General features: G+C 44.3%; 4 protein-coding genes across 4 annotated transcripts; 3 read left to right on the forward strand and 1 right to left on the reverse strand.

Moving 5' to 3' along the window:
- Positions 1-1109: 1109 nt before the first annotated feature.
- Positions 1110-3857, forward strand: LOC112897537 (fatty acyl-CoA reductase 1-like). The gene is made up of 7 exons (XM_025965850.1): positions 1110-1392; positions 1529-1632; positions 1797-1999; positions 2081-2181; positions 2310-3040; positions 3115-3242; positions 3426-3857. The coding sequence occupies exons 1-7, from the start codon at positions 1296-1298 to the stop codon at positions 3577-3579; spliced, it is 1518 nt and encodes a 505-aa protein (XP_025821635.1). The 5' UTR covers positions 1110-1295; the 3' UTR covers positions 3580-3857.
- A 7297-nt stretch (positions 3858-11154) lies between these two features.
- LOC112897536 (fatty acyl-CoA reductase 1-like) lies at positions 11155-15950 on the forward strand. Its single transcript, XM_025965849.1, has 7 exons — positions 11155-11626; positions 11747-11850; positions 13595-13797; positions 13877-13977; positions 14106-14848; positions 14954-15081; positions 15420-15950. Exons 1-7 carry the CDS (start codon positions 11536-11538, stop codon positions 15571-15573), a joined length of 1524 nt encoding a protein of 507 aa, XP_025821634.1. The 5' UTR covers positions 11155-11535; the 3' UTR covers positions 15574-15950.
- A 494-nt stretch (positions 15951-16444) lies between these two features.
- On the forward strand, positions 16445-20473 carry LOC112896202 (putative fatty acyl-CoA reductase 7). Its single transcript, XM_025964122.1, has 5 exons — positions 16445-16812; positions 16968-17071; positions 18678-18978; positions 19091-19937; positions 20087-20473. Exons 1-5 carry the CDS (start codon positions 16716-16718, stop codon positions 20238-20240), a joined length of 1503 nt encoding a protein of 500 aa, XP_025819907.1. The 5' UTR covers positions 16445-16715; the 3' UTR covers positions 20241-20473.
- A 942-nt stretch (positions 20474-21415) lies between these two features.
- Positions 21416-25479, reverse strand: LOC112898042 (probable uridine nucleosidase 1). The gene is made up of 9 exons (XM_025966456.1): positions 24940-25479; positions 23608-23723; positions 23471-23530; positions 22814-22996; positions 22613-22717; positions 22438-22534; positions 22250-22357; positions 22019-22154; positions 21416-21796 (listed from the first exon to the last, which is right to left on the reverse strand). Exons 1-9 carry the CDS (start codon positions 25001-25003, stop codon positions 21688-21690), a joined length of 978 nt encoding a protein of 325 aa, XP_025822241.1. The 5' UTR covers positions 25004-25479; the 3' UTR covers positions 21416-21687.
- Positions 25480-26459: the final 980 nt, after the last annotated feature.

The following is a 26459-nucleotide window of genomic DNA, read 5'->3' on the forward strand; positions in this document are numbered from 1 at the left end:
ACCAATCATAATCGATACAGCCATGGATTTGATGATCAAGTGTCCAACTGTCCATCTCCAACTCTCTATCCATGGCAGTGGAATGACAATGACATGGTCCTAATATAATGCACAGGGCAGGGTGTGGGGATCACAGCCATATGGAGGAGGCAAAGGTGTCCATCTCATCAAGACGATCTTGCTTATCATGCATATAAGCAAAATATTTTTTAATGGCAGAGGTTACTGTGTACTAGCTGATCTCAGATTTCTGTTCCTCTTGTACAATATTTTGTTCCACTTGAATAAACTTTTATTTCTCCGCGTGAATAAATGGTTTGCGCTATAATGTCATATAGCAACGGTTTTTACTATACATGAAGGTGTTCAATATGTACTCTATATTATCATATTTGTATCTTGTGTGGACATATTTATACAATGAGTTCAGTCTTTAAAAAGAACGAAATCTTGAAACATTATAACCTTACATCCAGGCTAATTATTCTATTGATGAGATCAATTTATATTCTAGACTATTTTTTTATAAATTGCTGAAACAGTTTGTCTGCATTACTAAAACATTTTTGTCAGTGTTTTGAGCAAAACAGTTAGCACAAACAAATACCTCTTTTGGCCAAATATAGATATCATTTCAGTGGTACGTAAGGACTTGCTCGTTGATAGCGAGGTGCTTGTGGCGACGATAACTTTGTCAATCTCAAGATTTGCCAGCTCTGACTTTAGGGTGAGGTTGCATGCGTGTATTTGCATTCATATGGTTGAGTATGCATACATAATGTGTACGCGAGGGTTCGATGTTTCGTAAAAACAAAATCAAGAAGAAAATAAGCTAACCTCTCCTAGTAACGATCGCAGGTATAGTAACCTCTCTTGTGAAGAAACGGTCAGATAATGAAAACCACGCAGTCTAATCATGATCTGGGAGCGTTTAGACAAGTATGAGTCTAGAAATAATAAATAAACAAATTGTCCAAGAAAAATAGTCTCGGAGTTATTATTGATGCCTCGGCGGGCCTAATAATTATAAGCTGCCCAGCAGCACTGCAGTCCAAACACGTACGTATCTCTCGGCCGATCCCCTCATCACAGGCTCATCAGCTCCTTTTCTTTGTATAGAAAATAGATGCGCACATCACATGGCGTGACCTCCTTTTTGCATTGTGTCTCTCTCCCACATCACTACTGCCTGATGCTAGCTGCTGCCATATATAGCCCCGGCGGCCCTCTACATACAGGCAAGCAAGCAAGCTAAGACTTTGCTAGGTAATAAGCAAGGTATTGGTAGGTGATCGATGGTGTACGGCGATAGCATGGACGCAGCAAGGATCGTGGGGTATTTCAAGGGCAAGAGCATCCTCGTCACAGGCTCAACTGGCTTTCTTGGAAAGAGTATGCATATACATGCCATCTCGTCGTGTCTACTCTTGCTTGCACAGTAATGTTTTAGTTGATGAGACCCACCTAGAGTTGAAAATATATGTATGTATATATCTATATCTCCTGTTTTACATACGTACGCATGCAGTTCTTGTGGAGAAGATACTCCGGGTGCAGCCTGATGCCAACAAGCTGTACCTTCTGGTCCGGGGGACGGACGCATCATCTGCACAGCAACGCGTCCAACAAGAGGTTCGTTCGCTCGCTAGTCGTATCTTGATTTGATCTATGCCTACGTACATAGTAAAATTTAGCATCTTGATTTGGTAAAACGATCGACCTACGCTTTGGAGCGGAGGGAGTAGCTAGCAGCTACTACGTACATACTCTGTAACTCATGATGTAGTTCCGCGCAGGTGATTGACTCCGAGCTGTTCGGCCTGCCGAGGGAGAAGCACGGCGCCGACGGGTTCCAGCAGTTCATCCAAGACAAAGTTGTTGCTCTGTCCGGAGACATCATCCACGAGAACCTCGGGCTGGAGGCTCCCATGCTCAAGGATCTGGCAGAGGAGATCGACGTCATTGTTAACATTGCGGCAACAACAAACTTCTACGGAAGGTATATGTTGCATGAACTGCTTGTTAATAACAATATTTATTTGCATGGAAAACATTTTCTTATTACTGACATGAATTCCAGATATGATGTCTCGTTGGACGTGAACGTGATGGGGGTGAAGCACCTGTGCCACTTCGCCAAGCAGTGTCCCAGGCTCAAGATGCTCATGCAGGTCTCCACGGGTCAGTAATTCATCAATAATCTTTTTAATTTGATGGGAAATGGTAAAATGAACTCGCACCAACTGCAACGCACTGATGATCACTCACTACCAGAAAACAGCAAACTCATCAAGCACTACTGCATGCAGCTTATGTATGCAGCGACAGGGAGGGCCTCATCCTGGAGAAGCCCATCGAGCCCGGCGAGTCGCTGCGGGAAGGCACCTACCTTGACGTCGACGCCGAGCTGCGGCTCGTCAGAGAAGCCAAGAAGGAGCTCGTGATGATGAACTCCTCCAGCGACGGCGACGCCCGCAAGACGGCCGAGAGGAAGGCCATGAAGGAGCTGGGCCTCCAGCGTGCTCGCCACTTCGGGTGGTCCAACACCTACGTCTTCACCAAGGCCATAGGGGAGATGCTGCTGGGGCAGCTCCGCGGCGACATGCCCGTGGTGGTGATGCGCCCCAGCATCATCACCAGCGTCCGGGCGGACCCGCTGCCGGGGTGGATGCAGGGCACGCGCACCATCGACACGCTCATCATCGGCTACGCCAAGCAGAACCTCTCGTGCTTCCTCGGCGACCTCAGCGTGGTCGTGGACGTCGTCCCGGGGGACATGGTGGCGAACGCCATGATGGCGGCGATGGTGGAGCACTCGGAGGAGAAGGGCGCGGCGGCGGTGCCGGTGTACCACGCCACCTCGTCGCTGCGCAACCCGGCGACCTACTCCGTGCTCTACGAGGCCGGCCGCCGGCACTTCTACGAGAACCCGCGCGTGGGGAAGAACGGGGAGATCGTCCCCACCAGAGAGATGTGCTTCTTCACCACCATCGCGCGCTTCCACCTCTACATGCTGCTCACCTTCAAGCTGCCATTAGAGGTGAGCTGTGTATCAATGCAATGTCCTAGCTTGTCACCATCTAGTTGTATCATTGAAATGGATTTGTATTACAGATTCTGCACTTGGTGAATCTGCTGCTTTGTGGGCTCTTCTCGCGGCTTTACAACGACCTCAACCGCAAGTACAAGTTTGTGATGCATCTTGTCGACGTCTATGGACCCTTCGCCTTCTTCAATGGATGGTAACTAATAAGTACCGAACAACTTATAACTAATTGAACTCTAATGCGCAAATTAAATTACGGCACGTCTGTAGATAGAAGAATGGTGAAGAGGCTAGTTGTTACCTCCGTTATTGAAAAAAAAAATACTACCTCCTCCTTAACAATGCTTACATATATTTTACTGGCTGGTGTGATGAATAGTTTTGATGACATGAACTTGGAGCGGCTGAGGCTGAAGATGGCAATGAAGACTCCTGAGGATCACATGTTCAACTTCGACCCCAAGACCATCGACTGGGATGATTACTTCACCAAAATCCACATACCTGGAGTTCTCAAGTATTTGTGCAAGTGAAATCTCATATGCTTGCGCTTCTCCGCCTTCTTCATATAGAAAATAAAGCTCATATATGTTGTGAAAAAAAATACCATTAATCCGTTTGTCGTACATGCATGGGTGACTATCAAGGAAATAAAAGAAAAGGCGGCGTACTACAAGTAGACTACATTGTTAGTACTTGTATATCTTAAATAGTGAGAGACGTATGCGCATGTATTAGGAAGCAACCTGCTATCTGTAGTCTGAACTTGTACTCCTCAAATAAATACAGAGCAAATATGATGAGTAAACTACATGATCTATACCTCCTGCATTGTGTCAAAACTGGACTAGAACACAAAAACCTCATACACATATCCCGTAGACTTGTGATATGTGAGGCAAAAAAAAAAAGAGCTATAGGTTGAGACAGAACTCCAACAATAGCCTTGGAACCCTAGAACGACGTTTGGACACTCTGACTTCTCCAATAAATCCAGAGTGAATAGACACACGAATAAACATGACCACAGTAATGCCATGGAACACAAAAATCCACGGTCATGTCCAGAGCAGACATATCCATGGACACCCTCCAACAACCCTTGAACGACTTTTGGGGTCAGGTATGTCAAAATCCAGAGCGAATAAGAAGGCCAAACAACACGTGGGCTACAGTTCATGCATTGGGCCAAAATTGTCCTAGAATACCAAAATCCACTGACATGTCACACTAGCATTGACATGGGAAGCAGAAAGACCTGCAACGATATGGGAGATTAAAAAAAATGAGCTACGAACAGAGATAACAGCCCTGGAACGACAAGGATGCCTAAAAAAACCATAGCCTATAGCATACTCTTTTCACAAAAAGTTTTCCAAAATTCGAGAAAGTTTTGACTTGCCAATAAATATATATAGTGCGAACAGGAAGACCTCCAACAGATACGGCATATGTTTTTTTTTTTGCAAAAACAAGATAAAGTCTATCGAAATTCAGGATGTTGGCCTCCTCTAGTAAAACAATGGAGCTTAGCTCACCTATTGGGCCGGAAACACGTGATAGAACTTTTTTTTTTGAGGGGGACGTGATAGAACTGCAACAGGAGCTATAGGCCACCTTATGGGCCAAAAAATATCCATGGAACAACAAGAGAGATTATTTAATAAATCATGTGCTATAGCACACGCTTTTTGCAAAAATAATCTACTGTGGTACATGCTCTTTTGCAAAAGCAAAATCCAAAGCGAATAGGAAGACAAAGAAACACAAAAATGTTGGAACACAAAAATCCAAGCACATATGTCCGGCAGACTTACAAGAAGGTGAAAAACATGAGTTACAGCTATAACTATTGGTTGAATCTAAAAATTAGACAAAGTGGCTATCGAGAACTATTGGAATTGGCACTGTGCATTACAACTCACAAGTGACCCTACCATGAGCCCACTGGTTGTTATTTCATCAGCAAAACAGGAGCCCGCTGGATCATTTCAAGCATATATATCGGCGGCACTGTGCTAAACGCGTGCAACACCATATATAGTAGCCTAGCTAAACATAGTTGCTGCCTCCAGAATATGGACGAAACCTAGCTACAACCATCATACCATACCGGAAAACTGAGCATTCGTGTCTGACGCGTTAGTATCGAACATATTTTCATCCGGTACTAACGGGCGAAATTAGTACCGGGTAGAAATTTTCGGTCCTCAGAGGCTATTTAGTACCCGTCAATAGCACCAACCGGTACTAAATCGCCTTGTCTCGTCCATTTAGTATCAGGTAATAACACCAATCGGTACTAAATGCCTCTCCGCGTGTTACTTCAAAACGAAAGCATATATCTCACTCTATCATATGTGCTGTGTAGATGAGATGGTAAGGAAGGTTCGTGCGAGGTTTAAAGTCGTGAGTTCGGATCCCACGGACCACGCACGCGCATATTACATGTGAAATGCACGTGTGTGGGAGCCTCCCGGCTATTCTCAATTTTTTCTTTATTTTTTGGACGTAAAACTGTTTAGTACCGGTCCGTGCTATCAACCGGTACTAAATGTCCCTTTTAAATGTTCCTTTTAGTATTGAGCATTTTGACCGGTACTAAATGATATAGTATTTAGTATCGACCAGGCGGTACGGGTCAGCCGTGGGGTTCTCTAACTATGCGGTTGTCTTTTTTAAAGAATTGAGGACTTGCTTGTCTTCAGCAACCGTACCCCCAATGAGCTTAATTTTTTTTTGGTACGCTCGATGATTCACCTTCCTTCTTTGCAGGCAGTTGATGCCCTTCCCGTAGTGGGCCGGGGTTAGCTTCTGATTGCGGAGCCGTCCAATAATTAATAGGGTATAGGGTTAATTGTATCCATGCTATTATAATTATCCGAGTTTACTAATTTACCATTACAATTCATGATATTCGAAAGCTTACCCCTTCTATGTGTTTCTTAAAATTTATGGACCAAAATATCCTCAGCCTTCTTCTTTCTCTCATCCCCTCTCTCCTTCCTCTCTCTCCATGCCCGCGGCGCTGTTCCTGCTCCACGCCCGGGCCGCCGAGAGGAAGGAGAGAGGGGATGAGAGGAAGAAGAAGGCTGAGGGTATTTTAGTCTTTAAAAAACATATCCAAGGGTAAAGTAGTGGTGTGTTTCGAAAAGCTGAAAAAATTATAATGGCACGGTTCCGATACGATGAATTGTAATAGCAAATCAGTGAACTTAGATAATTATAATGGCATGATCCAATTAACCCTAATTAATAACGCGCGCGCATGAACGCCGGCCAGGCAGGTCGATCTATCTCAGCAGTTCGATCATATGTATATACCAGCAGCATCCCAATTCACAAACAGATCGATGTTGGTTGCTGCAGGTTAGTTGCTGGTGGGCCAAGGAAACAGATCGATCGATGTGCTGCGGCTTTCAGTGCATGCTGGAATGAGCAAGATGCATGGCACAAGTACTTGTTCAGCATCATATCTCCCCCTGCTGATGCGCATTGTGAGCGTGCATCTGCATCGATCATCTATCAGCCACAAACGTTCCAAACCGTGAGATTCAGGCAGGCTCAACATCTTCCTCACACACAACAATTGCTAGACAAGTAGCAGTGGAAGAAAAATCTTTCACCACTACTCTGTCAATGAAATGAAGCTTTAATTTATTCCAAAGAGCGAGAAAAGGGGAAAAAGTGAAACTCAGTATGCACAAAGCATGGTAGCCGGTGATGAGTAGGATCACTCCATCATATTGGACAGCAACCAACATGCAAATAATACTGAGAGGACAGGAGCTCTACTACTAGAGTGCAAAGTAGTACCAATTAAAATTAGTAATACCGCGTATACACCATTCATTGGGAGTTGGCCAAAATACCAACCAACCAACCAACAGAATGGTAATCCTGAGCAGCACTTGCCAAACACGAAAGGTTGACAGAGCAGAGCAACAGTATGTAATGACAGCTCCTGTTACAATCCTGAACTTGACGACTCCTCGAACCAGTAGCTAGTACTAGCAGCAAATACTAATCTCGTTGACACTTGAGAAGATGCATCTCGCATCTTTCTCAGAGTTTGGAAACCATCATTATTGGTACTTTCTTGGTCTAAAAAAAATATTTCTCAGGGCGAGGTACCCGCCGACAGTCATTATTTCCAAAAAGAAAAAAAAACTGTCAGCGAGGCCATACCATACTGCCATGATTACAATGAATGCTAGGCCGGCTAGCTCCCCACCACCCTAGCTAGTGTGGGCTTTGCATCAACGTGTCGTGGAATTCAATCCATCCGACGGCATGCAAGTAAGATACACTGAATCGCTGTGGGTTATCGTATCGCGACGTAGACCTGCTGCAGCCCATACAGCGTGGCCCCGGCGGCCGGCTCGATAGATAGATAGATAGATATTTGTCTCTGCTAGCTTACCCAGGATCGGAGTACTTAATTCTCTTTCAACTCCTTGCTAGATACTAATATGCTTTGGTTTCTGTGTACGTTCCTAATACATAAAGACCTAGCTAATAAACCATGCATGTTTCAGAGATGATTAATTAATTCAAGATATTATATATATTTATTTATTGTCTCTAGTAAGAATTAAGTCAAACAACGCATTAATTGGGCATGCATAAACAGACAGATTCACTTTACTTTTTCCGTTCCACGTACAATAAGAGCTGTACGACGACAATAATGACTAGGCAAAGCACGCACGCCGCCCTGTTGCCTGTTGGTGTTGGGCCAATAATCCTGATGACATTTTCAGTTGTGCACTGGTTTGAATGTTTGATGAGGCCGCAAGTGCGGTACCATGCTAGCCCTACTAGCCTACCTAGCTAGATCCCAACAGAAAAGATATATATATATATATATATATATATATATTGTTCCTCCTCTGGATCTGCTGATTTATGTAGCTAGCTAGCTAGGTTACCAACCATAACCAATCCAGTCATGTGTTGGCTGGCTTTAATAATTCCATGGTTATTGTTCATCTATCTCCCAGCTTCCCAACCATGTCCTCATGGCTTGCCATGCTCCCGTCCATCCATCCATCCATCCATCCTGCGTGAAATAAAGCACACAGCACCCATCAGTGCAGTCATGGTGGGGATACGTACCAGCTAGTATGAATTAAAGGCGTACACACACACACACACACACATATCATGTATATCATCAAGTTCTTGTGTAGTATTCTCATAACATTTAACAAGATACTACTGTGTGCAATATTAATTATGGTTTTGATAGACGAAGCTTATTAAGAACTTTTAACTACACACATCGCAAAACCGTACATACACTCTGTGATGCCTGGTGGGTTAAGAAAGAAATAGTACAAATAAATGTGTGGTTATGATGATGTTAAGTGCAAGCAAGGTCGGCAACTAATAATGGGTTACGTTTTCCAGCTTTTCCAGCTTTGGCAAGACTACAGTTGCCTTCAGTAGCTATTGCACAGGTTGAACCACCAACATTTATATGTGTCCTCCGCGTAGGGCAAAAACCTCTACTACTAGTCTATTAAGCATTTTCTTCCGAAAAGAATGCCAAAGCAAGTAGGGTGCCTACAAGAATCAACGACCACGTATATGGTGTGAGACCCAGGCACACGGGACCGTGCACGTGACGTATTTTTCCTAGGATAAAGGATGGGATATAGCCCACGCTCTACATCTGTTGTAACTACTTGTACTGTAATGCAGTAGGACTACTCATACAGTAGTGAAACTAGTCGGATACGGTAGGAAACTAACCGAAAAGTATTCGGGTAGGACTCCTGGGCTTGTACCCGACTAGAATTTTCATGTAAACCTATCACCCGGACTATATAAGGACGGATAGGGACCCCCTCCAAACAGAGATCACCCGATCACCATCAAAAGCAATATAAACCAAATAGGACGTAGGGTATTACGCTCTCGGCGGCGTGAACCTGTCTAAACCTTGTGTTCCTTGCACCTTCGAGTTTATGATCTCGGCGACACCCTACCTACAAACTAACCACCTCGGGGGTATCCTTCGGTGGGCGTTGCGGTAAAACACCGACATATGGAACTGCAGATTCAAAACAACGGTTATTGGTGGTCAAAACATTTGGATCAAGAGATTGTTTCTGTCGTTGTTTGGAGGAAATATGAGCTCTTTACTAATCCTTTCCCAAACTATTATTGTATCGTAGCTAGATAAATATTCAAACAATTTCCAACTTCAGATTCATGCACCCTATTCATATCATGAATCCATACAGAAACGGAACCGTGCCATGATCCACATTAATAAGGACCAGCGTCCATCTACTACACAGGTGACCACAAAAATTTCGAGGCTACTACTATTGTTTCCATGAACTATTTAGACAAATTGAGATAGGTTTCCCTTTTCTCCAAGAAACTAAAGGTAGTTTTTGCCCTATTTGAAGGATATTTGTCATAGGTAATTTTGAGGACATAGTTACAACACTCAAAAGCAAATCTATCTACAATAAAGGAACAGTTTATAGCATACATTAGTTTTAGGATATACCTAAAGGAAAGTAATGGTTAATTGAAGATCCTATTGATGTCCAAGACGAGCCAAGACTACGATGAATACTATATATGGTTTCTTACCAGGTTCGAGCCATGGACTTATTAAAGTCAGCAGAATGGACTAGACAGCTGAGGGACCAAAGTCACAAGATATTTTTTTTTTGAACTATGAGAGATCATTATACGGCCTCGAATATTAGAGAAAATAGTCTATCAACCCGTGCTCCCGCACGGGCTAATTAGAATTAATATAAAAATAAGACTTGTAGCTCATAATTATAATTATCTATCCCAAGCCCTCTTTTATTTATTAAATATTCTAACACATGCTCTAAAAGATATATTTATCATTATCTAGTTGCAATAGATTTCATTTTGCATCACACCTCCATGTGTACGAATAGATTTAATTGAACCATTTGTTTATGAATTGGTATTCCTATCTCTTCCATCATACATGAATATATGGTGACACATACCATGGCTAGTATTTTTATATAAAAACTAACATAAATAATATATTAATAATGATAGAAATATTAATTTAGAATTTTATATTGGTGACTTTAATATTTTTTTTATAATTATATAATTTAGATTCAGATTTAGGGGTCACTTTAACTTTTAATAATGATATAATTGAATAATTTATATGCAAATTTAGGGGGTTATTTGCATTATTTTTATAATGTCATAGGTGGATAATTTACACGAAGATTAGGGGGTTACTTTAGATTTTTTTTTAATGGCAGAGGTGGGTAATTTAGATACATGTTTAGGAGATTGTTTAGTCTATTTTTATAATAGCAGATGTAGATAATTTATTAGGAAACATAACACGTCCAATGACTATTATATTAGAGTTGTCGGATTAATGACCTGATATTTCTGATTTTTATAAGAATTTTTAGAATTTCTCTAAAAGTGTTCACCTAGAATTCTAGGTGGTTTCACGTGGAGGGTTAAAAGAAGCCTCCAATTATTAGTAATAATAAGATACTTGACTTTCTTGAGGAGAGAAATAAATAATTAAGAAGTACTAAACGCAAGCAAGCGTGCATGATCCAGAAAAAATACTTTAAATTGGTGAGAATAATTCATTCTTCTGCTGAGGTGCATGGATTATTATCTGATCTTCAGATCTGTGTTCGTGCATTTCGCTAGCTAGGCCTTGTTTAGATCCATTAAAGTTCCAAATTTTTACGCTCTCTCTCCATCACATCAATTTTAGGATACATGCATGGAGCAGTAAATGTATGTAAAAAAAATAACTAATTGCACAGTTTAATTGTACATCACGAGACGAATCTTTTAAGCCTAGTTAGTCTATGATTAGATAAAATTTATCAAATACAAACGAAAACGCTACAGTAGCAAAAAGTGCCAAAAGTTATAAAAAGTTGGAATCTAAACAGGCCCCTAGTAGAAGGTGAGAGTAAGATAGGTGTACCGTGTTGAGATGGAGTACCGGGCATACTACGGTGGCTGATCCGATGCAGCTTTCTCTATCTTCTGCCAAAATTTAAGTTTGGTGCAGATGGATGGTCCTCGCACGTTTGAATTAAATTTGGGCCGACCCTACCATGTACAGTGCCGCTGCGAGCATTGCGTATACTGTGTGCTGGCTGGCTAGTAGTTCTGCCTGCGTGCGTGTATAAATACAAGCGCATGGCATTGGCGCTTCTCTGCAGTGTCCTTGCCTGCATCTATCTCCGATCGATCCATCACTTTTCCCAGCAGCAGGAGCAGGCCAGCAGCACAGTGCCAACCATCATATATAGCCTCCTCCATCCCGGCCTCTCCCTCGTCTCTTCTCTATATTGCCGGCTGCATTACACACAATAGCTAGCTAGCTAGTCTCACACAACACAACACAACACAAACAGTGGTCTCTCTCGATTTCGTTCTCGACGGCCTCTGCCGCCTCAAGCAGCAGCTAGCAGAGGAAGGGGTCGGAGATGCTGGATGCCATGGACGCGGCGAGCATCATAGGGTACTTCAAGGGCAAGAGCATCCTCGTCACCGGCGCAACTGGCTTTCTTGGAAAGAGTATGTCGTAGTACTAGTAGCTATGTATACATGCATGAATGTATATATCCCAGCTGTATCATGGATCTTCTTTCAAACCAAACAAGCTAGCTAGATCACGTCATCATGTATTGGATGCAGTCCTTGTGGAGAAGATAATGCGCGTGCAGCCTGATGTCCACAAGATCTACCTTCTTGTGCGAGCGAGCGACGAGCCATCTGCAAAGCAACGCGTCCAGCAAGAGGTACACATACACATGCATACACACTGAACTACTAGGCTTTCTATGAATAATTATTGGTACTAGCCAGTAATAATATCCTGAACCTGCATGCACTTACCTTCCTTAGCGATGTGTTATTAGTTGCTGTTGATCATCAGCTGCTGCTTAATTTGTTCCTCCACTGCCGTTATTGCGTCTAGCCGTGCTCCTTGCATTGTTAACTTAAATAACGAGGGAGCGTATGTACGTTAGTTACAATGTTGACTTGAGACTAACTCTGCATCATGAACGTCATGCAGCGACTTCAACTTGTTGCAAAAAAAGAAAAGTTCAGTTTTATTTATATGTAGCTGATGACATAGCAGATCATCAGGTGAGACGACAGCGCCACCACCTGATCGATCGATGCATGGATTGATTATGTATATTTGCAACTGCACACTCCATGCATGAGATGGAGCTCACTGAATTAAGTTGCTTCGGTTAAGTTGTTGCCATCTCGCTCTCACTCATCTGAATCTCTGATAGATAGATGGAAAATAATAAGCTGCTGCTGTTGGCAAGCAAGCCGGCATGAGGACGTTGCTGCTGCGTACTATATATGAAGCACTGTGTGCAGCAATGCAAGCATCACGATGCAATCAATCCAAACCATCTGAGGAATTGATTAATAAACATCATTGCTATGATGAGCTACCGTTGCGATAATCCATAATTAGTATATATATATATGTTTAATTTGTCCTCCGATCCATATGCATCCGGCTGATCGATTGAGATGGATAGCCAGACGATCAAGTTTGTCTCTGTTACTTGTGTTGAGGGGAAGCAAGAGAGGAGAGTTGGGCAGGAGTAGTAATTGCGACTGATCGGGTGCACATGGGGCTGCCGGCGGCGGCGCCGGCGATCCTTCATGGCGCCACACCTACTCCGGCCGGCCGGCCGGCAGGCAGGCAGGCAGGCAGCAGGCTCCTTCTCACTCCATGCAGCCATGCCTGGATCTAACTTCCATTTCCATCCGTGCCATGCATCTCTCAGCTTCATCTCAGTCGTCAGATCTGACTTCTCATCAGCCGATGGGGTACGGTGAGACGCGGTGAAAGAGAGGTGAAAAGAATAGGGATCATTAAATTTTCATTCATGCGTGATTTACCAGCCTTGGTTATGTCCTTTTGCCTGTCCTAGCAGTAATGACCTGCTGGTGGCTAGCTCATCAGTGGTCGGTACGACTCTAGCTGGCTACACGGCCAGATCGAGCCGGTCAAGCTAAGACCAATATTGTGTGCAGTGCAGTGCAGTGGTATATTGAATGGCATGCTGGTTGTTGATGTGTGTAAATGGGAATTCATTTCTTGTTTTGACTTGTACTAATCATGCTACCGTACCTGCCTTGGATGGTCCATATATATATAAGTCCATCCACACATAGGATACATGCAATCAACAACTAACCTCCAATAATTCAATAAGCTAGGTAAAAGTTAAAGAAAACATATATTATTCCCAAGTATGTACTGTGTACTATTTTCATCTTGCACCTAGCTAGCTACCACACTTATTTATCATCCTATACACAACATTGGAGGGTGCCTTTCATTTGTTGAGAACTAACTGACTAACTAATTAATGGTATTATGTTCACAGACCACACTTGTCCTAGAGTGCTCGCTCTAGCACGTCCTTAAATATAAAGATTTCGTTCTGAGTTTGCCCTAATAAGTCAATACTATATTATTAATGCACTGATGATCGAGTATGCCTGCAGGTGATAGACACGGAGCTGTTTGGCCTCCTGAGAGAGAAGCATGGCAAGGGCTTCCAGCAGTTCGTGGAGGAGAAGGTGGTTGCATTGGCCGGCGACATCATCTACGACAACCTGGGCCTGGAGACACTACCCATGCTGGAGGCGCTTGCCAAGGAGATCGACGTCATCGTCAACATTGCAGCAACCACAAACTTCTACGGAAGGTCGTCGTCTCATCGTCGATCGTCGTCAACATTATATTGCACCAACCACAAACTTCTGATATATGATGACGGCTTGCAGATATGATGTCTCCTTGGATGTGAACGTGATGGGGGTGAAGCACCTCTGCCACTTCGCCAGGCAGTGCGCCAACCTCAAGATGCTCATGCATGTCTCCACCGGTCAGTCATCAGCAGTGATCGTCATCTATTAATCTGCTTAATTATATTATTAGTGATACATAATGGCCAACAACTAGCTAGTACTGAACGATCACGACCGTAATTAACGGCGGCCGGCGCGCCTGCAGCTTTCGTGTCGGGCTTCAGGGAGGGTCTGATCCTGGAGAAGCCCATCAACCCCGGCGAGTCGCTGCGTGAGGGCACCTACCTGGACATCGACGCCGAGCTGCGCCTCGTCAGAGAAGTCAAGAAGGAGCTGGCGGCGATGAACTCCTCCTCCAGCGACGACGACGACGCCGCCCACACTAATAAGAAGAAGACGGAGAGGACGGCCATGAAGGAGCTGGGCCTCCAGCGTGCTCGCCACTTCGGTTGGTCCAACACCTACGTCTTCACCAAGGCCATGGGCGAGGTGCTCCTCGGGCAGCTCCGGGGCGACATCCCCGTGGTGATCATGCGGCCGAGCATCATCACCAGCATCCGGGAGGACCCGGTGCCGGGGTGGATGCAGGGCACGCGCACCATCGACACGCTCATCATCGGCTACGCCAAGCAGAACCTCTCCTGCTTCCTCGCCGACCTCAACTTCGTCATGGACGTCATCCCGGGGGACATGGTGGTGAACGCCATGATGGCGGCCATGGTGGCGCACTCGGAGGAGAAGGGCGCGCAGGTGGTGTACCACTCCACCTCGTCGCTGCGCAACCCGGCAACCTACAACGTGCTCTACCAGTCCGGCCGCCGCCACTTCTACGAGAACCCGCGGGTGGGGAAGGACGGCAAGGTCATCCCAACCAGGGAGATGTACTTCTTCCCCACCATCGCGCGCTTCCACCTATACATGATCTTCACGTACAAGATACCACTAGAGGTCTGCTTATTATGTTGTGTTTTTTCATTTGCTAAAATAATTAATTAAGTTTGTTTTGGTATCATCATCAATTGCTAATTTGTTATGTGATGATGCCGCGCGCAGATTCTGCACTTGGTGAATCTGCTGCTCTGCGGGTTCTTCTCACGGCTCTATAACGACCTCAACCGCAAGTACAAGTTTGTGATGCATCTTGTTGATGTCTATGGCCCCTTCGCCTTCTTCAAAGGATGGTAAAAAATAAAGCTGCTCATACAACAATTACTCCCTCAGCTCGGTTATAAAAAGCTGACCTTTTGATAATTAAAAAGTTTAAAAATACGTAGTAGTTTACATAATCCCACATACTATTAGATTTTATAAACATATTATAATAGAAATTGTGGTCATAGTAGTAGTTTCTCGAATAACATACACCACAAAAGGTCAGAATTAAAGCACCGATAATTATTGACCAAAAGGATTGGACTAGTTAATCAAGCTTGATTCAGTAAATTAAACCGGACCATACCTCTAGTCGTAGTACTCTTGATTTCTGAATTTCTTTCCTTTCCTGATGGTGGTGATGAAGCTTCGATGATATGAACTTGGAGCGGCTGAGGCTGACGATGGCGATGAAGACCCCCGAAGATTGCATGTTCAATTTCGATCCCAAGACCATCGACTGGGATGAGTACTTCACCAGAATCCACATACCTGGTGTTCTCAAGTATTTGTGCAAGTGAAGCCTACTCTCAATTTGATGCATGCTTCTTCACCTTCTCGCTATAGAAAAAAGGCACTTATTCTTAATTTATGGAAAACGAATACCATCCCGTTTGTTGTACCGCCTGCTCTCTGGACCGGGTGATGATCATCAAGAAAAGAAAATAATAAGGCCACTAGATTGATACATATATATAGTTGTATTGGAGAAGCTCCGTCCGTATACCTCTAGTAGTGGTCAAACGTGTGCCTGTGTTAGGTGGCGGCCTATCATCATGAGTATGAACTTGTAATCTGTTTGCTGATATGTAAGTGTCAGTGACCATGAAAAAGATCTGTAATATCTATCTTGCAATGCCAGTGAAATTGACAAGGAAACTAAAACTAATATCAGAAAGTACTTTGTATGTGGTGCTGAAGAAGAATGTTCTCGGATCCAACTTGTGTTTGAAATGAGTAGCTCCTCAATTAAGGATTAATACTTGTAACTATTTGAAGGCCTGCACAGTGGTCTGCAGAGTACCCTAATAAGAATACCTGTACTTGATTATATATACTGTAAAGGATGCTTCATGCTTGTAAAAGTTCGTGGAAGATGTTGTTGTTTGAAGAAAGGAATTACATACGTAGCCATGCATTCACTGTTGTTTTGTTTGGGCTAGCTAGCTACTAGAAGAAGGATGGTTCATCTTGAGTGCTTCATTCTGACGCTGTTAGTTGTAAAATATCTTGTGCTGGCCAGCTTTGATTTCGTGCAGACGACCGTCCGTCCTCATCGCACTTTTTAAATTGTTTGTGCCCACCACACTGAAGCCACGTACGCCAGGCATTAGGTGCCAGAATATAACGCCTCCTCATCAACCTGTGTGTATAAATGTAAGTGCATAGGGGACCTCCTCTTGGCGCGCGTCTCCTGTTACAGACAGTCTCACTTCATCTTCTCACTTCTCACTGGCTGCTGCTAGCAGCCTCTGTGTTATACCTGCAAGCAGGGATCAGCACGCAGCAACTAGCAGCGCCAAACCTCTGTGCATGTGTCTGTCCTGCACATAAGCATCCACAAATTGTAACAGTCTCCTGTCTGAAGCAAATTAAACAAAAGCAAGCAAGATCAGTTAGTTGTTAATTAAGAGACAACTAACCGCTAAGACAGATATAGTAGATGATGGAGGGGAGCATGCTGGACGCTGCAAGGATCATAGGGTACCTGAAGGGGAAGAGCATCCTCATCACCGGCTCAACTGGCTTTCTTGGAAAGAGTAAGATAAGTATCAGTATTGTTACAAATAAGAACTACTAGCTAGCTAGATCATATATATCATGGATCAGTTGATCGATCGATCAAGCTTTTCATGTGCTAGCTGAATGAATTGAATGATGATTTGTGGTGGTCGTTGTGGGCATGCATATGCAGTTCTTGTGGAGAAGATCCTGAGGGTGCAGCCTCAAGTCCACAAGATGTACCTCCTGGTACGAGCCATCGACGCGCCGTCCGCGGAGCAGCGCGTCCAGCAAGAGGTTAGTCAATTCCATCACCACCTGCAGCAGCACACGATTTCATCTCTCTCTCCGGCCTCTCTGCATGACATGCTTCCTCTGGCGCGTGTTACAGTAGTATACTAGCAGTGTTCTATAATTATTATGTATAATAAAAACCGAGTGTTAGTTACAGTGTCGATCAGTCAGCCAAATTCACACTCAATCTTTCTCTACGAAATTACCAACCTGCACGTCAGTTTATATATTAATCACTGGTAGTAACTAAGGATCAGCTGGTGCTTAGCTTATCCATGGAACCATCTTTTTTTATATTGTGTGTGGTTGTGTAGTAGGCTAGTAGCTACCCAATAAGCAAGCTAGCTGATAGATGTGGTGGATGGTGTCGCTTTTTCCTGTATGTCGAGCTAGCACGATACTGCACTGCTGTTTGCTCGCTCTAGTACTGCCCGCAGTCTCTAAATAACGATGACAATTAAGATCGATCGAGTTGTCTCTGCGCAGACATGTTTTGAGTAGCTAAAATTAAGTGCTAAACTTTAGCAATATTAGCACTTATATCTTTGCTAAAGTTTTTAAGTCTTGGCTAAACTTTAGCCCACTTCATTAGCACTTCTATTTGGATGCACTGGTGCTGAAGTTTAGCACTTTCACCTATTAGTATTTGGATCCTAACGGGACCTTAATTATCATACCCCAAACAAGCACCACTGTGCATGCAAACGATGAAACACTAGTGGTGACTAACTCAAGTAGTCATTAGCGGAACCAGGAATTTTGAATAAGAAGGCTGACCGTATATTTTATACTATATGCGAGAAAATATATCAGGATAAATATATATGTGTGTGTCTCACCATTATTTTAGATAGAGAAAATACTTCGCATATGTTCTATTTGCGCTTTATACAACTTCGTAGCATACAAGCAACCATCTGCTAACTTATTGCAAATTTGCAATCTCTTTCTTTTCTAAAATAATGTTAAATATCTTTCTTTTTTTAGTTTAGCCATATTTTCTAAAAAAATTGTAACACAAATTTTAGTTTTCCCACTATACTATGTGTATTTAAGATAAAAAGAAATAAATATGGGCATTTGAGAATAACAATCACTTACCGTGCTTAATGGCCTATATATGCGTGAATTATATGCACGTGGATTGCCTGCTTTCCAAGGGCTAAATTGCATGGCATGATGCCCTGTGCTAGGCGCGTTGACTCGCAACATTTCTCGCTATAGCTTGCAGGAAGCCGAGGCAGAAGCTGTCATGCGCGCGAGCGTCGAGCGGCTTTCAATTTATTGTGAGAGATTCAGATCTTAGAGGGCCATAACATCAGAGTCTTCTTGTCGAATTTGACTTGAATTTGACTAGTATTTAGCTAGCTGCTTGGCTAGATGAGTATTATATACACCGTTTAGTATGTGTTATTGGGTATGGTAAGGACGGTAGCTGAAGAAAGTACAAAGCATCGTTGCATTGATGACTTGTATGTTGAGTTTAAATATAGGTAGGGGTTAAAAATTTTCACGAGTTCCGCCGTTGCAAGTAGTGGTACAGTGGAGTTACAATTGAGAGTGATTTTGTGGTGCTTGCATTCAAAATGAAATATTGCAATGCCTGCAGGTGATCGGCTCGGAGCTTTTCGGCCTCCTGAGGGACAAGTACGGCGAGGGGTTCGACTCGTTCATCCAAGACAAGATTGTTCCTTTGGCCGGAGACATCACCGGCGAGGACCTGGGCCTGGAGGCATCCACGCTGGACCAACTGGCCAACGACATGGACGTCATCATCAACATCGCTGCAACCACCAACTTCTACCAAAGGTATGATGTCTCCTTGGATGTGAACGTGATGGGGGTGAAGCACCTCTGCCACTTCGCCAGGCAGTGCGCCAACCTCAAGATGCTCATGCATGTCTCCACAGGTCAGTCATCACTCAGTCAGTGCTGATCTGATCAGTCTAGCTAGATAGTCTAGTGGCCGGCAATAATAGAGAATCAACCAATCTGAAGTTCTGAACGCACGCACGCGTGCAGCTTTTGTGTCCGGCGACAGCGCGGAGGTGATCCCGGAGAAGCCCATCACGCCCGGCGAGTCGCTGCGGGAAGGCCTGCGCCTCGACATCGACGCCGAGCTGCGCCTCGCCGGCGACGTCAAGAACGCCGCCAGCGGCGGCGGCGGCGACGACGCCGCCCACAAGACGGCGGAGAGGAAGGCCATGAAGGAGCTGGGCCTCCAGCGGGCCCGCCACTTCGGGTGGTCCAACACCTACGTCTTCACCAAGGCCATGGGCGAGATGGTGCTGGAGCAGCACCGCGGCGACATGCCCGTGGTGATCATGCGCCCCAGCATCATCACCAGCGTCCGGGCGGACCCGCTGCCGGGGTGGATGCAGGGCACGCGCACCATCGACACGCTCATCATCGGCTACGCCAAGCAGAACATCTCCTGCTTCCTCGCCGACCTCCGCATGGTCATGGACGTCGTCCCGGGGGACATGGTGGTCAACGCCATGCTGGCCGCGGCGGCGGCGCGCTCGGGGGAGAAGGGGGCGCTGGCCATCTACCAGGCCACCTCGTCGCTGTGCAACCCGGTGACCTACGCCGTGCTCTACCGCGCCGGCGGACGGCACTTCGCCGAGCACCCGCGCGTGCGGGACAACGGCGAGGTCATCCCCAACAGGGAGATGCGATTATTCTCCACCATCCCGCGGTTCCGCCTCTACATGATCCTCACCTACAAGCTGCCGCTGGAGATCCTGCACGCGGCGAACCTACTGCTCTGCGGGCTCTTCTCCAAGCTCTACAACGACTCCAACCGCAAGTACAAGTTCGTGATGCATCTCGTCGACGTCTATGGCCCCTTCGCATTCTTCAAAGGATGGTACATATATATACCATATATATAGGACTACTGTTACTCATCAGATTCTAATTTTTATTATAAAAAGGAATTTGGAAACTTGAAATGAAGCATGGATTTGTGTATTATATTCTCGATGAAATTTCTGAATATCATTAATGGCGATGAAGCTTTGACGACTCGAACCTGGAGAGCCTGAGGTCAACAATGGTGAGGAAGAGCCCTGAAGATGAGATGTTCAGCTTTGATCCCAAGATCATCGACTGGGACGATTACTTTTACAGAATTCACATTCCTGGTGTCCTCAAGTACGTCTGCAAGTGACCAAGACCTGTTTTCTTGCTGGTGCACTACCTTGTCCTTACATGGAGAGAAAAAAAATATGAAACTCTGTTCATACTTCAAGTTGAAGACGCACCAAGTGTTTATTTTATGCTGTAATTAATTACAGTACAAAGGATGTTATAAGTTAAATTTCTGCTAAATGTATTGGTGAAGGACCATATATGATATGAAATAATATTGGTAAAACGTGTGCTCTGTGTTAGCTGGCAGCCTATCTGAATTCTGAACTTTAGTAATCCCTATCTGTCAACTATCTGAATTGTCTCTTGTCTGAGTGTCTGTCAATTACAATGAAAAGGATCTGTAACCTCTTTCTGCACTCTGCAGTGACATATATAGGACTACTATTACTCATCAGATTCTATATTTTATTACAAAAAAAGAATTTGGAAACTTGAAATGAAGCACGGATTTGTGCACTATATTCTCGATGAAATTTCTGAATATCATTAATGGTGATGAAGCTTTGACGACACGAACCTGGAAAGCTGAGGTCAACGATGGTGAGGAAGAGCCCTGAAGATGAGATGTTCAACTTTGATCCCAAGATCATCGACTGGGACGATTACCTTTACAGAATTCACATTCCTGGTGTCCTCAAGTACGTCTGCAAGTGATCAAGACTTGTTCTCTTGCTCGTGCACCTTGTCCATATATGGAGAAAAAAACATATATGAAACTCTGTTCATACTTGAAGACACACCAAACTCTGTTTCTTTAGTGCTGTAATTAATTACAAAAGATGTTATAAGTTGAATCGGCTGTTACGTTAAATGTATTGGTGAAGCACCATATACGAAATAATATTGATGAAACGTGTGCTCCGTGTTAGCTGGCAGCCTATCTGTAATTCTGAACTTTAGTAATCGCTATCTGTCAATTACAATGAAAAGGATCTGTAAACTCTTTCTGCACTCTGCAGTGACAATGAAATTGAGAAGCAAAACAATCAGAAACTCGTGTGATGCTCAATAATGTTCTGTACAGCTTGTCATATGCATTGTTGGCGCTTTGCTTCACATGATTTACTCCTAAGAAAGACTGCGATTGGCAGCTCAAAATTAAAATAGTGCTGAGGAGTCAAGCCAAACTATCCATTTTTCTTTGCCTCAACACACGCAAAAGACCGGGGCATGAAAACAAGGACAAAGAGCTTTGAGAAAAGTATGCGGTGCATACGGGAAACTTCATTTCATACTCGAATGTATTGGTACAAATATGTGAAACAATGTGGAACAATGCTGTCCTATGCAGAGTTTACTTGCATAACCTTTCACAAGGAAGCTCCCTATGTTTCTCAGGACACTGAAGAAAGCTTCCTACTGTCCAGGAACTAGTTACAAGGCAGCTGGGATAGAAGGCTCTGTACTTGTCAAATTTTCTTGGACATTAGAAAGCGAGCATATTGTTAAACGGTTGCAGTTTCTCATGGTGCCATGAGCAGCTTCTTTACAAAGCTGATGACCTTTGGCACATCGACAGTCCATGCAACTGAAATCGGTTTATAGCCTGACCATGGGTTCTCTGAATTCCACCTGCGACATAATGGGAACAAGCAGTTAGAAACAACTGTCAAGTATGCTGAAACATATTGACCCTCTGGGATAACTTTTACCAAGGTTTGCTTATTCCAAGACTTCTAAAGTAATTTGGTGAAATTTAAATCAAAATATCGATGTATATGCAAGGATGTTGAAACTCAAACATTAGATAGGTCAATCAGTTATGAGTTATGCAGAAATAGTAGAGTGGCATACTTCTTCAACCCCTGATCCATCAAAGTGTGTCCAGTGCAAATGCCCTGGGTCTCCACTCTCACCACACCCTTCTTGAACGTGAAGTACTCAGGATGAACTAGAGCCGTGAAGCTCACAGGATCATGAAGGAAAATTCCTGTACAGATCGCAACAGGTCGCAAGTGGGGGGATTTTTTTCATATCTGATGGTACTTGGCAAAAGCATAACAAAAACAGATTATTTTCGTGTACCATGGAAACCATCAGACTTGGCATGCCAATCCCTGTAGAAGTTGCACATATCAGATAAGAACTGTGCATGCTTCCCTTTCGAGTTTCTTAGCTCCAAGAGATCCTCATCTAAAACAACAGAACCTCACATGGTGAATATAGTTAACCCCTGAACTTGATCTAGAAGATCAGAGTATCAATGACCAAACCTGTAAAGCAGACTTGAGTCGTTATGTTAATGCCAACCACAACAATATCTGCTCCTGAGGTAAAAACTATGTCAGCTGCTTCTGGATCTCCATGGATCTGCATAGTTACGCAATCAAGGTTTAATACTTAATAAGGGAGTTGCCTGCTCAAGTACAACGCAGTAAGTTAACATACATTTGCTTCGGCTGCAGGGTTGACATTTCCTGCCGCAAAGAAAGCTCCACCCAGTACAACTATTTTCTTCACCTTGCTTGCAAAGGAAGGGTCTCTTTTGATAGCCTAAGCAAGAACAGAGACACTGAGTCATAACATATAGCAGAACAGAGACTGCACAATAAATAGGTTTAATCCTATGATTGTAACTTGTAAGCATACCAATGCTACGTTTGTCAGGGGCCCCAAAGCGAGTACAGAGACGTCTCCTGGAAACTCAGAGACTGTATTGACCAGGAACTCAGCAGCGCTTTCCTCAACCTTCTTAGTAGTGGGTTCAGGAAGAAACAGATCCCCAATGCCATCTGACCCGTGAACAAAATCAGCAATACGGGGCTTTCCTCCCTAAAACATAAAGTATCGATCATTCAGTTCATCCAAATAAATGCAGTGCTATTTGGATTGGAACTGTACGACAAAATTACTTAGCAAGTACCATACTATAGTTACAGGTAAAATGTGAGGTTCATGCTACATGTAACAAGTATCAACAAGCGAATGATGTGGGTTGTATTATTTAAAAAAAATAGATGGCTACATTAGACCCTAACACATGCCAGCATAAAAAAAAAATGTATTGAATCATGTGCTTCCCTCCAATAAACTAGAAAGACATCTTTATCGTATTGTCAAACTTTAACCTTATCTAAACTCTTTTGATGGATGCAGATCAGGTCAGAGGTTTCAGACATTTTAAATTGATAATATGAAATGCAAACCAAGGTCAAGTAGCGAAGTTGAGATTTATTTGGAAAGAGTAGCAAGTTTCTTGCAGTGTGTCATGAACATGACACAAGGGAATATCATGAGCTATCTTACCTTTAGGGGCTCAGGGCTGCCCTCTGCTACTGGAACTTCAGAATGCCCTGCTCTCTCGCACTGTCCATGTAAAATTCAGCACTGTTAGAAAATCCAAGAAACTAATGAAACAAAATCCAAACATCTCAAATTCTCACCAGCAACAGCGCATTACGTGTTGCACCCTCCGTGCTGACGTTGCCAAATATCGTCGTCAACCCAATGATTTCCACACTTGGTGCTCTGAACGCCATTAGGATTGTCATGCTATCATCTAGAAATAGGATTGAGGAGAGAACAGACAGTGAGAATAGTATATTGATTCCTTACAACTCGAATGCCTTCTGGGAACAAGATTTACAGTAAAGAATTCAGATATTATTACAGATGAATATGGGATACGACAGGACGACCTTTCACTTCTTGTCTCTCAACGTTTAAAGTCAGTGTAGCGTTTGCAAATAATGCATACTAGTATTCCAACTCTAAATCTATTAGTCATGTCATTGAATGTTTAGTTGTAACAGGTCAATAAAGTTTGGCTTGCTAGGAAGACCAAGCTCACGTAATCACTCAGGCATATTATTACTACTATATCAAATAGGCATATCGATTACGCAGTCAACAAGCTGAAATTGCTTGTGTCAGTTCACCACGACATCTGATTCTGATATACTATGTACTAGTAGATTAGTTCATATACTGAGTTGACAGTGTGTTACACTCATACGGCTGCTTGTTTTAACATAACATGTTCAGTAGTATGATTGGGCTAGGAGACAACAGATAGGTGGTGTGTGACGACATTCGTCAATGCTAGGATCATTGCCATTAGGCACCCATACAACTGTCACAGTATGGGTTCCCTCATAGCATTCATGAGTTATTTTGCTGTGAGGTTGCAGCAACTAGCAAGTGTCTACCGGAAATCATGGCAACATGACCGTGGCTACAAAATTTAGTAGGACAGACCAGCACTGTCAATTACTAGCAGATTAGCGAACCAAGATTGCAGCTTTACTACCCACTACTCTGGTCTCTAGAGTGATTGATTAGTCAGTAGAAGAGAAGATGACACGTGATGATCGAGTTGGTGGGTGGCATGCCACCATCGTTTTCACCGACGGGTAGGATTAGGAAGGATCCCAAAGGCCAAAAAACACCCATCATCAGCCCATCGTCACGTGCGAGTAGAGTTAAAAAATTGTATAGCTGGCAATATTCTGACAAGGGATTGGAACAAGAAACGAAATTGCTGGTGCTGGCACCCTATCCTACGGCCTGCTTCGTGTCTGTTCCCTGTGTGTGTCTCCACAACAACTCCATTGTTGTTGGGAGTTGGCTACGACGAATTCTTTAGAAGAAGAAAACAAGAATCGAAACTGATGCCTATCGAGAAGAGGAAAAATCGAAACTTCAAGCGAACGCAACAATGGACGGCACGGACGCAATGGAGGAGGAATTGAATTGAATTAGAAGCGGGGACGCACCGATGCCGGGATCCGTGTCGATGATGAGCTTGTGGCGGCGGATCTGGTGGCCGTCCTGCCCCATCCTCGCCGTGGTGAGGGGCAGCAGCAGCGCAGTAGGACTGCAGCGGCTCCCCAATCTGAATCTGAACCCTGGAGTGAGGAGCCCCCGAGCGGAGGAAGAGGAAGATGACGAAGAGCGCGAAGCGGGAGAGGGAGATGGCAGGTGGAGGGATGCAACCTCCTCTCTCTCGCCCTCCTGCTGCTTCTCGTCTCGTGGATTATGCCTTTTGGCCTGGCCTTTTTGGCACCCTTTTGGCCTTCCTTCCTCTTGTTCTTGTCAGGACAGGAGGCTTGCTTTATAGATGAGACGAGACGGGGACGAGACAAGGAGGAAGACGAGTCGGAGTTGCAGTGGGGGGATGACGAGAATAAGTAGGCGGCGTGTCGTCAGCCAGGACTTGGAGATGATGATGACGATAATTGGATGGATTAGCAGGCTTGATTAGAGTCGGATTAGTTAATTACTCGGTAGCAGGGCTGTCAGAGGAAGAAGAGGTTGGGGGAAAAGGGGGAGCAGCAAGCAGAGAGCCATGGTGACTGGTGGGCGAGCCTCGACATACATATGGTCGCCGGGGAGGTGGTGGCGCAGCCGTCGGATGCGGACGCACGGTGGATCCACAAGAGGACACGTGGATGGCCGCGGATGCGACTGGGATCCTCCCAGTGTTTGTCCGGCCTGTGTACCAAAATTTGTGTCGAGACGGAAGCGGATAAAGAAACTACTAGAGTACTAGCAGAGACGTTGATGTTTACAAAACCGCCTAGACGAAGTCAAGAAGAGACAAGAACGAAGCGATCGATGGAGTTGCCACAAACACACGCGGCCGGCCGGGTCAAATTAGGCTTGGTGTGGCCGGGATTAGAGTAGACCAGCTAGCCTTGGTATCGATCGAAGAAAACTTTTTTTTTTTGAGTGGTGGCATGAAGTTGCTGGTTTGTTTCAGTTGGATTTCTTGGGATGATTTTTAATTCGGCTTACAAAACGGCTTCAAGCTACAGTTTTGCCTTGATTTACGCAAAACAGGTGAGCCGAATGGATTCCTAAATCTGCAGCTGTCGTTACTGTGTGCTCATGCCTGTTTATGGGACGAATGGAGCAGCATGTATTCAGTATGCACGGCAAGAATATCCACAGGGAGCCGTGACTTGTCTCGAGCAATTCGAGGCCGGTCGCTCTTGCTCCCCTGGAAATCACCGGCCAGCAATTTGCTGTTGGCGCTAGCCGCTAGACAATCAATCCCAACAACCCTTGCATGCTAATGGCTTACTTTGGAACCGATGATGCGATCTCATCTGCTGCCGATATGATCGCCAACAAGCAGACTGGATGATACGGGACAATTAAGGATAGATAAATAAAACAATTAATTAGGAAGGAAGCTTGCTCGTGCTCGTGGAACACAGCGAGCGAGCGCCAGGCTGCCTCACCTACCTTTGCTTCTGTTTTCACCTATTTCATTTCTCAAGGACTCATCACC

The sequence above is a fragment of the Panicum hallii genome, chromosome 6, assembly GCF_002211085.1.
Source record: "Panicum hallii strain FIL2 chromosome 6, PHallii_v3.1, whole genome shotgun sequence".
Lineage (NCBI taxonomy): Eukaryota > Viridiplantae > Streptophyta > Magnoliopsida > Poales > Poaceae > Panicum > Panicum hallii.

Excerpts from the sequence above, each read along its gene's own strand:
- LOC112897537 (XM_025965850.1), top strand. The coding sequence starts at position 1,296 with ATGGTGTACGGCGATAGCATGGACGCAGCAAGGATCGTGGGGTATTTC. Across the intron at positions 2,000-2,080 it reads ACAACAAACTTCTACGGAAG|ATATGATGTCTCGTTGGACG; the intron begins GTATATGTTGCA and ends CATGAATTCCAG. Across the intron at positions 3,041-3,114 it reads CCTTCAAGCTGCCATTAGAG|ATTCTGCACTTGGTGAATCT; the intron begins GTGAGCTGTGTA and ends TTTGTATTACAG.
- LOC112897536 (XM_025965849.1), top strand. The coding sequence starts at position 11,536 with ATGCTGGATGCCATGGACGCGGCGAGCATCATAGGGTACTTCAAGGGC. Across the intron at positions 13,798-13,876 it reads ACCACAAACTTCTACGGAAG|ATATGATGTCTCCTTGGATG; the intron begins GTCGTCGTCTCA and ends GACGGCTTGCAG. Across the intron at positions 14,849-14,953 it reads CGTACAAGATACCACTAGAG|ATTCTGCACTTGGTGAATCT; the intron begins GTCTGCTTATTA and ends TGCCGCGCGCAG.
- LOC112896202 (XM_025964122.1), top strand. The coding sequence starts at position 16,716 with ATGATGGAGGGGAGCATGCTGGACGCTGCAAGGATCATAGGGTACCTG. Across the intron at positions 16,813-16,967 it reads AACTGGCTTTCTTGGAAAGA|TTCTTGTGGAGAAGATCCTG; the intron begins GTAAGATAAGTA and ends ATGCATATGCAG. Across the intron at positions 18,979-19,090 it reads GCTCATGCATGTCTCCACAG|CTTTTGTGTCCGGCGACAGC; the intron begins GTCAGTCATCAC and ends GCACGCGTGCAG.
- LOC112898042 (XM_025966456.1), bottom strand. The coding sequence starts at position 25,003 with ATGGGGCAGGACGGCCACCAGATCCGCCGCCACAAGCTCATCATCGAC. Across the intron at positions 23,531-23,607 it reads CACGTAATGCGCTGTTGCTG|TGCGAGAGAGCAGGGCATTC; the intron begins GTGAGAATTTGA and ends TTACATGGACAG. Across the intron at positions 22,535-22,612 it reads ACCCTGCAGCCGAAGCAAAT|ATCCATGGAGATCCAGAAGC; the intron begins GTATGTTAACTT and ends GTAACTATGCAG.